The 18059-nt window shown below is 42.7% G+C and overlaps 2 protein-coding genes across 17 annotated transcripts in view; both read right to left on the reverse strand.

The window, feature by feature from the left end:
• The window catches only part of LOC113903684 (ankyrin repeat domain-containing protein 26-like), a 97568-nt gene extending 94575 nt beyond the window's left edge, over positions 1–2993 (reverse strand). For 15 of the 16 annotated variants that reach the window (XR_003514247.1, XR_003514246.1, XR_003514245.1 and 12 more), the window contains exons 1-2: positions 2953–2993; positions 663–1147 (exon numbers count right to left, since the gene is read on the reverse strand). Coding sequence is in view for 8 of the 16 variants with exons in the window: in XM_027560238.1 (XP_027416039.1) it covers positions 663–892 (230 nt within the window). In the remaining 8 variants the exon portion in view is untranslated. The remainder of the gene's footprint in view (positions 1–662; positions 1148–2952) is intronic. The other variant, XM_027560235.1, reaches the window with a different exon arrangement.
• Positions 2994–3377: 384 nt separating this feature from the next.
• LOC113903692 (translation initiation factor IF-2-like) lies at positions 3378–16275 on the reverse strand (the record flags this gene model as incomplete). Its single annotated transcript, XM_027560252.1, has 5 exons — positions 3378–3625; positions 4764–4809; positions 7972–8200; positions 14222–14316; positions 15832–16275. Coding segments are annotated over 5 exons (963 nt in total), but the record flags the coding sequence as incomplete, so codon positions are not given.
• Between the last annotated feature and the right edge of the window lie 1784 nt (positions 16276–18059).

Genomic DNA, 18059 nt, shown 5'->3' on the forward strand with positions numbered 1-18059 from the left:
CTTCCTATTCAAGGACACAGCCAGCTTCCTACTTCAAAGCTGTCTTCTAAGGTCCTTCAGCAAAGAACACACATACCTAAGTGTACACTGATATAAAGTGGATCTTGAATTGTATCTGAAGAATTTTTAATCCAGAATTTGACTTGGCAGGGGAATTATTTTGCTCACTATGCAGTTTTCTGTAATATATAACCTTACGGTATAAAAACTGTGTATATTAAAAAATAAGATATTGACAACATCAGAAATCTGTCCACTGCCATGATCCACGATAGGCGATCCATGAAGTGCTTTCAGAAATCACATGAGAAAAAATGTGAGAGCCAGGAGGTTCAGAAGATTTCTTGAAGGCTATATAACTTGAGAGCTTTTACTCATGAGTACATCATGCTAACCCACGCAAATAAAAAGTAGGAGGAAGAAAGGAAAAACAGATGCTATTCATGTTTCATTTCATGTCTGTGATTACCAACATTCAGTTAAATGACTTCAAAACTATCAGTAAAGCTCTATAAGGGGAATTATAAGTGGGTCCAAAACCAGCTAAGGCTTTTTGCTGCCTATCAAGTCTGCGAGGCTGCTGGATCCCAGGAAGGTATCCAGGAGCCTTGGAGGGGAAACTCACAGGCGGGATCTCTGCCAGGCCCTTCCACCACGCTTACCTGTTTGTCTTGTCCCTGTCGTTCAGGCCATTTTTTCCAAACAACAGAACATGCTGCACTTTGGCTACGTTGCCCACGATGGCAGCTTTGTGGATCTTTCTGAGGTCTTTGTCTCGGATGCGGTACCCGGGCTGGAGGTTGATTCCATGACTGCTGTCTCTCACCGGGTTGATGGAGGAGCCTGAGGGCGACTTGCCTTTCTTACTCCTGAAGCCAAAAATCTTCTTCATTGCAGAGCCTATGGACTCCGAACACACCTCACCGCTCCGTCAGCTCTTCACAGTCCCCTAAACCCAACACGAGCACTACAGGTAAGCCAGAGCTGTCCCGCCACAACCTCCCAGTTGGGAAGCTCAACGGTTTGGAATCTTTCATCCCAGAATGATCGTTGCTAAGCGACACCTCTAAACACATTGCCCGTGCGCACAGAGGCCTGTTGTGCCAGACTGCCCAGTGCTCATATGCAAGAACTGTAAGTTCACTTCCTGAAAGAAACAAACAATATCAACAAACCCTTACCTAAACTAAGAAGGAAAGAGAGGAAACTGAAATAAATACAGAAATGAAAGTGACATTATAACTGTGTAACTGTCAAAATAACTATAGTATCCAAAGCAATCTACAGATTCAGTGCAATTTCTATCAAATTACCAATGGCATTTTTCACACAATTAGAACAAAAAATTTTACAGTGTGTATGGGAACAAAAGACCCCAAATAGACAAAGCAATCTTGAGAAAGTAAAGCAAGAGCTGACAGAATCAGGTACCCTGACTGCAGACTACTCTGCAAGCTTCAGTAATCAAAACACAGTACTAGCACAAAAACAGAAATACATTTAATCATCAATGGAACAAAACAGAAAGTCCAGAGAGAAACCTACGTACCTGGGGTCAATTAATCTAGGATAAAGGAGGCAAGACTATACAAAGGAGGAAAGACAGCCCCTTCAATAAGTGGTGCTGAGAAAACTCAACAGCTACATGTATAAGAAGGAAATTAGAACACTCCCTAACATCATACACAAAAATAAACTCAAAATGGACTAAACACCTAAATATAAGACAGGTCCTGTAAAACTCAGAGGAGAATATAGGCAGAACACACACTGACATAAACTACAGCAGGATCTTTTTTCATCCACCTCTTAGAGTAATGAAAATAAAAACAGAAATAAGCAAGCGGGATATAATTAAACTTAAAAGCTTTTGCACAGTGCAGGAAATCGTAAACAAGACAGACGACAACCCACAGAATGGGACACAATATTTGCAAATGATGCAATTGACAAGGGATTAATCTCCAACATATTCAAACAGCTCAAAGAGCTCAATATCAAAAAACAAACAACCTGATCAAAAAATGAGTATAAGATCTAAATACACATTTCTGTAAGGAACACCTACAGACGACCAAAAAGCACATGAGGGATGCTCAGAAGGGATGCTCCGCATCACTAATTATTATAGAAATGCAGAAATACTATAGTAAGGTATCATTTCACACCAGTCAGAATAGCTACCATCAAAAAATATACAAACAATAAATGCTGGAGAGTGTGGAGAAAAGGGAACCCTTCTACACTGCTTATGGAATGCAACTAGGCACACCCACTGTAGAAAACTCTATAAAGGCTTCTTTAAAAACTAAATACAGAGTTGCCATATGATTCAGCAATCTCAGTCTTGGGCATATATCTGGAGAAAACCATGATTCAAAAAGGTACATGCACCCCAATGTTCACTGCAGAAATATTTACAGTAGCCAAGACATTGAAGCAACCCAAGTGTCCATCAACAGAAGAATGGATAAAGAAGATGCGGTGTACACACACACACACACACACACACACACACACACACAACAAAAATGGAATATTACTTGGCCATAAAAAGAAATAATAATGCCATTTGCAGCAACACAGATGGATCTTGAAATTACAATACTAAGTGAAGTAACTCAGAGAAAAACAAGTATCACATCACTTACATGTGGAATTTAATAAAAATAAGCTTATTTATACAAACCAACTCAAAAAGATCTCAAAATCAAATTATGGTTATGAAAGGGGAAACATGAGGGGAAGGATAAATTAGGAGATTGGGATTAACATATATACACTATTTTCTAGTAGTCATGTGCGGATATGAGAGTTGTACAATAAAGAAGGCTGACTGCCAAAGAATTCATGCTTTTGAACTGTGGTGTTGGGAGTAGACACTTGAGAGTCCTCGAACTGCAAGGAGATTAAACCAGTCAATCCTAAAGGAAATCAATCCTGAATACTCACTGGAAGGACTGATGTTGAGGCTGAAGCTCCAATACTTCAGCCACTTGATGTGAAGAGCCGACTCATCGGAAAAGACCCTTATGCTGGGAAAGATGGAAGGCAGAAAGAGAAAGGGGACGACAGAGGACGAGAGGGTTGGATAGCATCACCAACTCAATGGGCATGAATTTGAGCTAACGCCACAAGATAGTGGAGGACAGAGGAGACTGGCAGGCTGCAGTCCATTGGTCACAGAGTCAGACACGACTGAGTGACTAACACTTTCACTTTGAATATGGAAAACTTAACAGTGCTGGTTTTTAAATCGCTTAAGTTAGCTGCAGAGAAAATACTTAGTACCAAAAGTACTTGGATACTACTGTTTAAAAGTAGTACTAATACTACTTAAAAGTAGTATTTTTAAAATACCATATAAATTTTCATCATACACACAAAAAAGATTTCCCTTTAATAAAGATTTTCTCATCATGTTTAATGAGAAACAACTAAAATGTCATGAAAACAGTCAAGAAGGGAAATTTTTACTATTTATCTTTCAGATCATATTTTTTTTTCTTCCAAATCTGTACATATTCTTGTGATGTTTTCAAAAGCAGGTCCTCAGACAGATTTGACCCATCTGTAGCTCCTAGAGGAGACAATCCATAGGACTCAGATTCAAATTCAGCAGCAGCTGGAAAAAAAAAAGGATTACATTCTTTATCTAAAATACTTGAGTTAACTCAGTATTAGTGGGGAAAAAAAAAACAAACCTGAGATATATCTAAGTGCTCTGCAAAATGAAACATATCTATAGATGACAGAAAACAAAATACAAGATTACAATTATATAATCAGCCTACAGTCCCACATGTGGCTGAGTATCAGAGCTTCTGGCTTTCTCATTCTTCATTCATTCACTCAATAACTATCTGCTAAGGTGCTGTGACAAACACTGGAATTACAAGATGAAGGTGACCCAGTCAACCTGAGAAATGATAATGCCATAAACTGTAAAAATAGATGAACAGACAATTTCCATACAGAGTCATAAATACTAAGACAGGTATACAAGATGGCACAAGGAACATTCAGAAGGGACAGCCGGCTTTGTGTCAATGCTGCCAGCTTTTTGGTGGAGGTGCTATGGAAGTAGCTACCTGAAGGACAGGAAGAAGTACAAGAGACAGAGGGGAGAAGCACATACAAAGACCAGAGGTGAGGAAACGAATCTGTGGGATCCTACACAGTCTGGCTGGTTAGATGCACAGCTAAGGGCCAGAGTAAGGTGGTAAAGAGATAAGGCCAACTACTTTGGAAGGACCCAAATTGATGCAGGTGTTTGGAGCTTTTCCTGAGGGCAAGAGAGAAACTAGTGACAAAGTCAATGACACAGAAATTACTAAGTCGCCCACCAAGTGACAGCTACGCAAACATGACTGCTTGAGTCTGGGTGTTCTAGCCTTGACCACTACCAGACACTCGAGACGCTGATGAACTCCATGCTTTCTGAAAATGGTGTCAGGGTGCAGATGGACAGTTCCACAGCGATGGCAGTAGTAGAGAAAGGATACAGCCAGAAATAAATAGAAATACATAGACCTTTTGACGTTTTTTTTAAACTATGGAACATGATGAATAAATGAGGAAGAAGAATATTTTTCACTATGACTGCTCATGCTTTCACATTTCTCATTAGCTATGTATAAGACAAAAATATTTAACATAGCATCTGTTATCCAAACAAACAATGGAAAGAGATGCCATTTATTGTTTACAGTGTATTTCAGAAATCAATGTCTAAATTTAATTCATACATTTTGGCAACATACCTTCTCTTAGTTCTCTAGTTATACTCCTGTCCAACTCCTGCCACATCTGAAATAAGTCAAATATTACTTATCTTTAAGTTAAGCAAGAGATTATCATAGGAATGTTATACAGCTTACTAAATGTGACATTTAAATAATACTTTTAGAGACTAGACCTAACTTGAAGATTACTTAAGTAGAAAAATAATCACATAAATAAAAGAAAATGCATTCCTACTTATTCTGCTTATATGGAATGTTATTTAATCTGATAAAAAGTACAATAAATATCAGTCTATCGAGTACACATAATTTCAAAGAATTAGAGAATGACCCATGATCCTAGGAATGACCCATAAGATTACTGTCTTCTCTCCCTAACAGCTCCTGCCTTAAATACATACTTCTGAGACCTTTACTTTGATTTCTAGGTGAGGATCCTGTTCAAATGGAGGAAGTAGTTTGAGTTGAATGTTATGAAGGAGAACACATCTGCAGTTTTCTTTAAACTTTTCCATTTAACAAAAACACAGAAAGGTGAGAAAATTATACACAAGAAAACAATGTACCAGCAAGTTTTTATTCTAAAGGTGTTTAGTGAGAAGGATTAACATATAACTGTTAGTTTCCGAACTATGTCCCAGAGAAGGGGAAGGTCCCACAGGGGTCCCTGCAGGGTTGAGGAACAGAGAAGTCACAAGTGCAGGACCTCTGGCCACTCCTTTGGTTAAAAGGCTTTATACTTGTCTCCGTTTTACATAATATGGTTCCACACAAAAGTTTGCTTTTTTTTTTTTAAAGAAAGGTTGTTTTCTTTGAAAAAAAAAAAACCAACTTTTTTTAAGGTATGAGAGTCATGATTTAGGCAAAGTTCGTAATTCTACAAAAGAAGTAACAAAGCCAATGACTTTCTTACTGAGTCCAGAGTCCTATGCCAGCTACTTCCTCAGATTAAGAAAAAACACATATATTTTTAACTATAATGCAGAGAAAATGAATATGTAAAACTTTCTTATATAATTCAATAATCCTTGTGGCATGACATGACATAGCTTTCTAACTAAATCATATTTTAAACAAGAATAAATTATTGTCAAACTCCTATATGTAGCAGTTGATAGTTAATTTATAAAGCATTAATTAAAAAAAAAAAAAAAACACTACAGGGAATTTGAAGGAGAAAAGTTTCAAGGTGAGGAGTTACACTTCTACCCTCCTTACGAGAGGTGAGGAGATTTACCTAACTGGTGAGTTTTGGAGAAGGAACTTCTCCCAAAGTGCTTGCTTGGTTCCAAATCTCTACTTTGAAAAGATGTATGTGCCCATAGCACTGTGAACTTGGGTGTGCAGTAGGCAGCCTGTGTCTGGGACGGGGGTCAAGCATTTGCTTCCTCCTCTTAGGCCTGCGTGGGGAAGTGTCTGACTTGGGATGAAGTGTTCGGAGGCCCACTATGACCACACAGCTAAAGCATGTCCTCCAGTTTCACAGCTCTGAAGTACTAAGACCTAACGTAGATGCAGTGCTGTGAAAGAAAGCTTAATTGCTCTCCTACAATGGCAAGAAGCCAAATGAGAAAACAGGTTGAGACTGCATTTAACAAGGGCTACTTTTCCGTGCATCACAAACATCAGGAAAACACCATTAAACCTATAAACCTGTGTGCACGGACTGAAATGGATATTTTAATTACAATGATTGAACAATGAAAACTGGTTGCAATTTAAAGACTCTCCATCATTGCTATCTTAGATACCATTCATCCAGGTGATGTCAAGATACAGATAAAGTGAGCTTCATTTATAATGTTTAAATGTTTGAAATAACTACAAATCTAGAAATATTCTACAAATGCTCAGCAAGATTGTTTTTTTTTTAATTTTAAATAAAAATGCTATAAGTAAAATAGCAATTAAAGAAAATAACAAAAATGTCATTTTTGTAAGAAATGACAAAATTTATGTAAGAAAATAACAAAAAAGGTTAAGCTAAAACTAGAAATTAGTGTTTTGGTTTAGTATTGTAAGTTTATTTAATTCATTGTAAGTTTATTTAATTCATAAAAAGGATTTATCTGGGATTCCTTTAAACAAAAAGCATCCATATGTGGTTAGTGTTTATTCCTAAGTATTTTATTCTTTCCATTGCAATGGTGAATGGAATTGTTTCCTTAATTTCTCTTTCTGTTTTCTCATTATTAGTGTATAGGAATGCAAGGGATTTCTGTGTGTTGATTTTATATCCTGCAACTTTACTATAGTCATTGATTAGTTCTAGTAATTTTCTGGTGGAGTCTTGAGGGTTTTCTATGTAGAGGATCATGTCATCTGCAAATAGTGAGAGTTTTACTTCTTCTTTTCCAATTTGGATTCCTTTTATTTCTTTTTCTGCTCTGATTGCTGTGGCCAAAACTTCCAAAACTATGTTGAATAGTAATGGTGAAAGTGGGCACCCTTGTCTTGTTCCTGACTTTAGAGGAAAGGCTTGCAATTTTTCACCATTGAGGATAATGTTTGCTGTGGGTTTGTCATATATAGCTTTTATTATGTTGAGGTATGTTCCTTCTATTCTTGCTTTCTGGAGAGTTTTTATCATAAATGGGTGTTGAATTTTGTCAAAGGCTTTCTCTGCATCTATTGAGATAATCATATGGTTTTTATTTTTCAATTTGTTAATGTGGTGTATTACATTGATTGATTTGCGGATATTGAAAAATCCTTGCATCCCTGGGATAAAGCCCACTTGGTCATGGGGTATGATCTTTTTAATGTGTTGTTGGATTCTGATTGCTAGAATTTTGTTAAGGATTTTTGCATCTATGTTAGTGTTTAGATGCCAGTGATTCACTTATGCTTAGAGGCAGAAAAACTTCGTTGGGTACAGCAGAGCGTGGAAATGATTATGAACCATTGCCAACTGAAATCAATTAGAAAGGAAGTGAAACATCTGAAAGAATACTTTTGGATACTAGGCAATAAGATGTCATTTCTAAAGTAGAATTTAAATGCAGCTTTTCAAGAAATTTAATAATTTAGTACATATCTCTTAAAATCAAGAACTCTGGGACAAAAAAAATCATAAAATTTGTCTCCTTTATTAGCACAGCTAATTATGACTTTTACTTAGTGTGCATTAAGTCACACAAACAACTCAGAAGTTCACCAAATTAAAAACAAGGATCATTCATATCAGAAATCTGAAACCCAGTGGAGAAAAGATAATAGAACTAACCTTGGTCAAGTAAGTCTCCATGCTGTTATTCGAAGGGTGTGGAATTGAGGTAGAAAAACGTACGTTTGCTCTTGGAGTAAGATTTCCATTGAGCACTAAAGGATTATTGAAATTTCCAACACAAGGGGGCTCCAGGACTGGCCTCGTGCTTACAGTGTTGAATAAAGATCTGTTCTGCTGCTTCTCTACCTCAAGTTTGGTGCTGATCACTGCCAGCCTCTCATGAGTCCTGCGGAAGATGGAAAACACCAACTTAATGATTTGCATTTTTAAAGTTGCCATATAGTATATGGAATTCCCAATAAACTGTTTGAACACTGAAAACACGGAGCAGACCTCCTGTAAACCTTGCTCTAAAGAAGTACACATGTGTCTAGGGCTCCTCAAGTAACAAGTCACAATTGGGAGAGGAGAGAAAGGGCATCAGAGAGAAAGGGAGGTGGTCTCACAGTGACACCAGCTGCCTATGGGACACACCTGCCACCGGGAAACAGTTCAGATCAGATCAGTCGCTCAGTCGTGTCCCACTCTTTGCGACCCCATGAATCGCAGTACGCCAGGCCTCCCTGTTCATCACCAACTCCCGGAGTTCACTCAGACTCACGTCCATCGAGTCAGTGATGCCATCCAGCCATCTCATCCTCTGTCGTCCCCATCTCCTCTTGCCCTCAATCCCTACCAGCATCAGTCGTTTCCAATGAGTCAACTCTTCGCATGAGGTGGCCAAAGTACTGGAGTCTCAGCTTTAGTATCATTCCTTCCAAAGAAATCCCAGGGCGGATCTGCTTGAGAATGGACTGGTTGGATCTCCTTGCAGTCCAAGGGACTCTCAAGAGTCTTCTCCAACACCACAGTTCAAAAGCTTCAATTCTTCGGCACTCAGCCTTCTTCACAGTCCAACTCTCAGATCCATACATGACCACAGGAAAAACCATAGCCTTAACTAGACGAACCTTTGTTGGCAAAGTAATGTCTCTGCTTTGGAATATGCTGTCTAGGTTGGTCATAACTTTCCTTCCAAGGAGTAAGCGTCTTTTAATTTCATGGCTGCAGTCATCATCTGTAGTGATTTGGGAGCCCAGAAAAATAAAGTCTGACACTGTTTCCACTGTTTCCCCATCTACATCCCATGAAGTGATGGGACCGGATGCCATGATCTTCATTTTCTGAATGTTGAGCTTTAAGCCAACTTTTTCACTCTCCACTTTCACTTTCATCAAGAGGCTTTTTAGTTCTTCTTCACTCTCTGCCATAAGGGTGGTGTCATCTGCATATCTGAGGTTATAGATATTTCTCCCGGCAATCTTGATTCCAGTTTGTGTTTCTTCCAGTCCAGCGTTTCTCATGATGTACTCTGCATATAAGTTAAATAAGCAGGGTGACAATATACAGCCTTGACATACTCCTTTTCCTATTTGGAACCAGTCTATTGTTCCATGTCCAGTTCTAACTGCTGCTTCCTGACCTGCATACAAATCTCAAGAGGCAGATCAGGTGGTCTGGTATTCCCATCTCTTTCAGAATTTTCCACAGTTTATTGTAATCCACACAGTCAAAGGCTTTGGCATAGTCAATAAAGCAGAAATAGATGCTTTTCTGGAACTCTCTCCGCTTTTTCCATGATCCAGCAGATGTTGGCAATTTGATCTCTGGTTCCTCTGCCTTTTCTAAAACCAGCTTGAACATCAGGAAGTTCACGGTTCACATATTGCTGAAGCCTGGCTTGGAAAATTTTGAGCATTACTTTATTAACGTGTGAGATGAGTGCAATTGTGCAGTAGTTTGAGCATTCTTTGGCATTGCCTTTCTGTGGGATTGGAATGAAAACTGACCTTTTCCAGTCCTGTGGCCACTGCTGAGTTTTCAAAATTTGCTAGCATACTGAGTGCAGCACTTTCACAGCATCATCTTTCAGGATTTGGAATAGCTCAACTGGAATTCCATCACCTCCACTACCTTTGTTCTTAGTGATGCTTTCTAAGGCCCACTTGACTTCACATTCCAGGATGTTTGGCTCTAGGTGAGTGATCACACCATCATGATTATCTTGGTCGTGAAGATTTTTTGTACAGTTCTTCTGTGTATTCTTGCCGCCTCTTCTTAATATCTTCTGCTTCTGTTAGTTGCATACCATTTCTGTCCTTTTTCGAGCCCATCTTTGCATGAAATGTTCCTTTGGTATCTCAGATTTTCTTGAAGAGATCTCTAGTCTTTCCCATTCTGTTGTTTTCCTCTATTTCTTTGCATTGATCGCTGAGGAAGGCTTTCTTATCTCTTCTTGCTATTCTTTGGAACTCTGCATTCAGAGGCTTATATCTTTCCTTTTCTCCTTTGCTTTTCGCTTCTCTTCTTTTCACAGCTATTTGTAAGGCCTTCCCAGATGGCCATTTTGTTTTTTGCATTTCTTTTCCATGGGGATGGTCTGGATCCCTGTCTCCTGTACAATGTCATGAACCTCCATCCATAGTTCATCAGGCACTGTATTATCAGATCTAGTCCCTTAAATCTATCTCTCACTTCCACTGTTTAATCATAAGGGATTTGATTTAGGTCATACCTGAATGGTCTAGTGGTTTTCCCTACTTTCCTCAATTTAAGTCTGAATTTGGCAATTAGGAGTTCATGGTCTGAGCCGAAGTCAGCTCCCTGTCTTGTTTTTGCTGACTCTATATAGCTTTTCCATCTTTGGCTGCAAAGAATATAATCAATCTGATTTTGGTGTTGACCATCTGGTGATGTCCATGTGTAGAGTCTTCTCTTGTGTTGTTGGAAGAGGGTGTTTGCTATGACCAGTGCGTTCTCCCATGACTCCCATTATCACTAGGAAAGCCAATTCTAAAATATATAAAGTCATAGAAAACACAAGAAATACTTTAGCATTGGCTTCAGAGGTGCTCTTGCAGTCATACTGAATATAATTTATAACGAATACTTATGAATTCAGAGCTATGTAAAAATATAGCTATTAAGCCACATTTTGAGAAGGCAATCTCTAGATGTCTACCTAGGTCTCCCAACTAGATGCAAAATTCTAAATATAAACCTGCTACCACTATCAGGTGTGCTACATACTAGCCTAAATGAATTTACTTTCTCCTAACTCTCTTTGTCAGGTATGATGGTCGTACTATGGTAAGAGGAAGAATGCAAACACCTTTCTAAGAAATACCGTTTGGTTGTAGGTGGCATAAAAGGAGTCAGCACACGGTAGATTTTGCCACAATATCTAATTTTGGAAACGTCAGTGCCCAAGTGGCCCAGGGCTGAAAGCTCTGGGCTTCTTCACTACCTTGTTTGCTTTCTCTGTTTTCTGGCAGCTCAGACCTGCACAGCTGATAGAGCGTGTAAGTCCCTGCCAGAAACACCACTCCAATATTCACCTTTTCTTTATCTATTAAGGTTGTCAGGGGAGTGTGTAATTTCCTCAGTTCTGTCTTGTCACAGCAAACATTTGAAGCGACGGACGTTAAAGCCCTCGGCGTCACAGCTCTCAGGTAGTGTTACAGCTCCATGTTACAGCTCAGTTTTATTTGGAAAATACATCCATGAGTTGTGAGGACATGCTGACCCAAAAGATGCAGAGAGAAGAGAGAAAGAGAGAGAGGGAGAGAGACAGAGCACACATGCATGGGAGAGAAACCCCCGGCCCTTTGGCCCCTCTTTTTATATGTTTTTTTCCTCCCCCTGGACTTGCCCCATGTAAACTGGGCTAGCCAGGAGTGCTGTTTTTTTCTACCTGAGGTCCTCACTCCGGTCCTCGGACCTTCTTTTGTTCTATCTTTGCGGGCTCTACCCTTCCTTGTCTTTTAGCCACTGCCATTCTGGACTCCTTTTTCCTATTCTAACCACCTAACAAGGTCATCTGTCCCAATTCTGTGGATGCTGACTGATTTTTGGTCATTGATTGTGAAATCAACAGACACTGATCATCAACTTGCAAATGCCTGGCTCTTTGACAAGTCTCACTACTGAGGCTCAAACCAGTAGAATCCCAACCTGAAAAATATGAAAACAAAGTCTCCATTTATTAGAACGTGAGGAAGAATACAACTCTGACAACCTTCTACAAACTCTTATTTCAGAGAATCACTTCCACGTTGTCCTCTCCCCTCAAACTCACTACTGCTTCACAGCTTATTGTATCTTACACGTCACTCACTGTAAGCGTCTCTTTATGAAGAGATACTAACTAGTTTGTCTCATTTTTTCTTTTTACTTTTCTAGTATTACTTACATTGATTCACTCAATCTGTTTGTTCCCTATTCTGTATTCCATAAGAACTTTGTGAATAATTTAATTGCCACAGAATTATTAGATATTAAAAATCTTGCATGTTTCAAAATCAGTGTAGTATTTATTGAAAATAACACTTTCAGCATTTAGGGGATGAACCCTATTAATCTGTTTTGTTTCAAAACTTAGTTTGGTTTGCAACATCATGCTAATGCTTCAGAGGATTTCTGTGAAACAACTGCCAAAAAATCAGCTATCTTAAAAAAAAAAAAAGTCAATGCCTTCCATATTCAAATTAGTCTACTTCAAATAATAAATACCAATACAACATATACGTCTGATGCCTGAGAGTTACTTAGAGGGGTGGGGTTTCCCCTACTTCTAGCACCACCACCCTTCTCCCCCACCCCCAGTATTCTCTGGAGCAACAATGACTTTTTCTCTTTTCAGTGGAAATACACTGGAGCCATGTAGAAGGAATTCTCTCAAGTGTCCTCATCAACTCCAAACTCACCTCCCTAAGGACTTACTTTCCTCCCTTCCTCCTGTCACTAGAATCTCTCCTCTCCAAAGGGTAATCTCTGGATCTGCGGTCTGAATTCTTCCCCCTTTACATTCCTTCTATGGATCATCTCCACCACTTCTTTTTCCCTCTCTGCTTAGCAATGGTATCTTACACCTGTAATTGCTACTGCAACTCTTTGCTTCCCTCTGGCTATAAACACGCTCAGAAAGAAAAACAAAATAATGCTTTTTCTCGATCCTGTTCTGTCCTGCACTATCCGATGCTCCTCTTCCAGATTTCTCTAAAGGCAAGGCTACACCCTTGCTACTCAGAAAGCCTGTTAGAAACACAGAATCTCAGACCTCCTGCTCAGCAAGTACACTTCCCACAAGGTCCCCAGGCAACTAATTCAAATGTGAGAAACTCTGGTCTACACTGAGTCTGCTTCTACATGACCTCAACTTAATTTATTCTTCTAAAATCTTAGCCTCAACTTACCCTCAGGAGAAGGCAATGGCAACCCACTCCAGTACTCTTGCCTGGGAAACCCCATGGATGGAGAAGCCTGGTGGGCTGCCGTTGATGGGGTCGCCCAGAGTCGGACATGACTGATGCGACTTAGCAGCAGCAGCAACATACCTTCACTCTACCCTCACTTTGGAGACACTTCCCTCCAAACTGAAACTGCATTAGAAGCTGGAAACTTCCAGTGGACACTGTAGCAGGCTGTCGGTTCCTTGATCTCCCCATCGTGGCCCCTGCTCTCTCCTTCCTTCCAGTTCTTTTGTTTTGGCCTAGCTGACACCATCCTATGAAGAGGCATCATCTCATATGACATCAATTTGCACACATTTACAGCTGAGCGCCTATGCTCATGTTCCTGCACAGAGGCTAACACACAGCTCTGCGTGCCCAGGGACCTCAATCCTGAATGCCTGCTCACAGCCAGAAAAACAATAAGACAAGGAAAACTCTGCTGTTCCTCTCGGACAAGCTCACTTCAAATTCATCGCCCATGTCAAATACTCTCCCTTTTTCTAAAGACCTAACATTTCTTGCCACCTTCCCCCATAGACCCTTGCTTTCTTTTCCTTCATTTCCTCCCTGAACCCTATGCCTCTCTCATCCTTCATTCCCTCTTTCCTCTTAGTTCTCAACCTTCCTGAGGTTGTAGAGTATCTTGAAACACAACTAGTAATTTTTTTCTTTCGGCCATGGATCACACTGACCAGGGATCGAAACTGCACCCCCTGCACCAGAGTCTTAACTGCATGGTCTTAACCATTGGACCAGACCTCCAAGGAAGTCCAGGAACTCATAATTTAGCTCCTTAAATGGCATTCTCAATTTAATCTGTGGCTGACACCTGATAAGATACACTATATCCCTCCTCGACTTTTTCCTCACTACGCATCCGACAGGTGATTTGCTTTGGCTATTAGAATACGTCAGCAGTCCCATTTTAATTCAACGTTCTGTCAAATGACCTTTCTATCAAATCTAGTTCTTACCTTCTACTTGTCCATTTAACGTCTTCTTTTCCTCTTTGACCAGCAGCTCCAGATAAATGATCCACATACTTCTGTGGAAGGCTCTCAGAGATACTCTGTTAAAATGAACACTGAGTTGCATGAAGATTTCCTAAACCCTTTCTAAGAAAATATCGTACTTTTACAAACTGCCCACGTGTAATCCAGGTAAGACAGGTTTTGCCAAGATCCCACAGCTGCTAAGTGTCAGAACCAGGATGCTGACTTCAGGCACGGTGCTGGATCACCAGGCAGCAGCCGCCTGCAACGAAGAGAGCAGGCCCTTCCTAGCTCCTTGCATTGGTGCCACCTTCAAACAGGGCACCCTTACTTTCTGTTACTTCAAGTATGGCTGCCATAAAGGTACTCCGCACATCCAAAATGCTTTGTATTATTAGCATAAAAGTGAAAGTCGCTCAGTTGTCTCTGACTCTTTGCCACCCCATTCCCTATACAGTCCATGGAACTCTCCAGGTCAGAATACTGGAGTGGGTAGCCTTTCCCTTCTCCAGATCTTCCCGACCCAGGAATCGAACTGGGGTCTCCTGCACTGCAGGCGGATGCTTTACCAACTGAGCGATCAGGGAAGCCCTTGTTAAAACATCACTAAAGCAAACTGCTGTTGTCATAAGCCCACAGATTTATCACTATCCCCCATACTTTGGCGTCTCTTGAAATGTTCCTTGCAGATCACGTTGACAATTCAAACGCAGTAATACTTTCAAGTTTCAAGAACTCTCTTTTCAAGGCCAAAGTGGTAAAAACAAACAAACAAACAATTCAGCCTGTTGCTCTCTGACGCTCTCTAGCAGTTTTACAGGTGCACATGTACCAAAGAAACACACGTTTGGTTGGGAGACTGGGACTGACACACACACACTACACACTATTGTGTAGGAAATAGATAACTAATGAGGACCAACCGTATAGCACAGGGAACTCAACACTCTGTAAGAGCCCATACGGAAAAAATGCTTTTAAAAAGAGTTGATATATACACGTAACTGATTCACTCTGCTGCACACCTGACACTAACACAATATTGTAAATCAACTGTACTCCAATAAAAATCGAGGGGAGAACGGAAGGAAGAGACACAAACATTTGGCTATAGACTGACCTGGAATAATGCAGCAATTTTTAGATAAACGTCACTTCAAACCCAAAGTGTAGGGTAAAAAATCAGGATATTGTCATTATCCTCCAATTAAAAACAATTAGGAGCCCGGTGGCGGCCGGACACAGGCACTGGCCAAGCCCACTGCTGGTGCCTCACAGCTTTCTCCGGGCGCCTCGCCCGCCCCACGCGGAGGGGGCCCGGTTTCAACTGCCAGCAGCTCGGCCCTCAGGCCAGAGGGTGACTACCCGCCCTCCCGGGTCACAGGGCCCCGGGGCGCCGGTGCGCGTTTCCCACTGACAGGGCCCGGGCGCCGGCGCGCCTTTCCCACCAAGGCCCGGTTTCCGGCTCACACGCCCCCTGCGGTGCCGGCCGGGCTCCCCGCTCGTACGCTCTCGGTTCATGCTTCCCGCTCACACGCACCCCTCTCCCCGCTCCCCAATGGCCCCGCTCGCCTCTCGCGCGCTGCCCTCACCCCAGTGAGGCGTGCGGCGCTCCCGCTCTCACAACCCCCGACGCCGGCCTGCGCTCCCCGGCCGCACGCCCCCCGCGCAGGCGCCCGCCCGGCTCGCCGCCCACACAACCCCGCCCCCAGGCACGGGCGTGGTGCTGGCCGCTCACACGCCCTCTGTGCGCCGCCAACCCTCGAAGAGGCCCGGCCTAAGCTCTCCGCCCGTCGCCCGCGCCGTGTTCTGCGAGAAGCCCGTGGAGCCGGCCCGGGAGCTGCCCCGCGCGGCCGAGGGAAGGCTGCCTGAGGCGGGGCGCCGTGAGGCCGGGGGCGGGCGGGCGTCTCCCGGGGCCGCTGCTCTGGAGCTGCACAACCGCGTGCGAGATGGCGGGTGTGCCTGTGGTTCCACTCCGTGGCTGTGGGCAGGTCGGTTTCGGCGGCTTCCCGCGCGCCGGGGACGCCGCCACTTCCTCAGCGACCCCCGCCGCCCCGCGTCCTCGAAGCCTCTGTGTGCGCGGGCTGCGCGGTGGGCCTCTCGCCCCGGTGGCGCGCGGAGAGACCGGGAGACGGGCTGCTGGAGCTCAGGTGCGAGTTACACCAGGGAGGTGGGGACCGGGTAGCCCGGGCATTAGAGCCGCGCCCTGAGGGCTCTGGTGAGTGTAGCCCCACCGGGGAGCCGGCCATGCAAACACCCTCACCTCCCCACCAGGGAAGGGCAGGCGGCAAGGGGGCTCTGGGGCGGGAGGCTCGCTCTTCACTCCCAAGGCATTTCAGAGGAGCCATGGGATTACTCTGTGTTTAGATAGCTGTTAGAGCATTTGGACACGGGGTAACTCCTCTGGTCGCCGCCCCTGACCTCGGACTCGGGGTAACTCCTCTGGTCGCCGCCCCTGACCTCGGACGCGGGCTAGCTCTTCTTGGCCGTTCCTGCGCCTTTGCAGTCTGGTACTCTCGGCCACTGCCCCTGACCTCGGTCGTGGGGTGGCTCCTCTAGGCCGCACTTTAGCGCGCCAGTCGCAGCCGCCTGCGCCTTAGCGATTGCACTATTCTCACAAGTTAGTAAAGTAATGCTCAAAATTCTCCAAGCCAGGCTTCAGCAATATGTGAACCATGAACTTCTGATGTTCAAGCTGGTTTTAGAAAAGGCAGAGGAACCAGAGATCAAATTGCCAGCATCCACTGGATGGCACCCCACTCCAGTACTCTTGCCTGGCAAATCCCATGGACAGAGGAGCCTGGTAGGCTGCAGTCCGTGGGGTCGCGAAGAGTCGGACACGACTTTCCCTTTCACTTTTCACTTTCATGCATTGGAGAAGGAAATGGCAACCCACTTAAGTGCTCTTGCCTGGAGAATCCCAAGGACGGGGATTCCGTCTATGGGGTCACACAGAGTTGGACACGACTGAAGTGACTTAGCAGCAGCAGCAGCAGCTGGATCATGTAAAAAGCAAGAGAGTTCCAGAAAAACATCTATTTCTGCTTTATTGACTATGCCAAAGCTTTTGACTGCGTGGATCACAATAAACTGTGGAAAATTCTGTAAGAGATGGGAATAACAGACCACCTGATCTGCCTGTTGAGAAATCTATATGCAGGTCAGGAAGCAACAGTTAGAACTGGACATGGAACAACAGACTGGTTCCAAATAGGAAAAGGAGTTCGTCAAGGCTGTATATTGTCACCCTGCTTATTTAACTTATATGCAGAGTACATCATGAGAAACGCTGGACTGGAAGAAACACAAGCTGGAATCAAGAGAAATATCAATAACCTCAGATGTGCAGATGACACCACCCTTATGGCAGAAAGTGAAGACAAACTCAAAAGCCTCTTGATGAAAGTGAAAGAGGAGAGTGAAAAAGTTGGCTTAAAGCTCAACATTCAGAAAACGAAGATCATGGCATCTGGTCCCATCACTTCATGGGAAATAGATGGGGAAACAGTGGAAACAGTGTCAGACTTTATTTTTCTGGGCTCCAAAATCACTACAGATGGTGACTGCAGCCATGAAATTAAAAGACGCTTACTCCTTGGAAGGAAAGTTATGACCAACTTAGCATATTCAAAAGCAGAGAAATTACTTTGCCAACAAAGGTTCGTCTAGTCAAGGCTATGGTTTTTCCTGTGGTCATGTATAAATGTGAGAGTTGGACTGTGAAGAAGGCTGAGCACCGAAAAATTGTTGCTTTTGAATTGTGGTGTTGGAGAAGACTCTTGAGAGTCCCTTGGACTGCAAGGAGATCCAACCAGTCCAC

Source organism: Bos indicus x Bos taurus, chromosome 13 (assembly GCF_003369695.1).
Source record: "Bos indicus x Bos taurus breed Angus x Brahman F1 hybrid chromosome 13, Bos_hybrid_MaternalHap_v2.0, whole genome shotgun sequence".
NCBI lineage: Eukaryota > Metazoa > Chordata > Mammalia > Artiodactyla > Bovidae > Bos > Bos indicus x Bos taurus.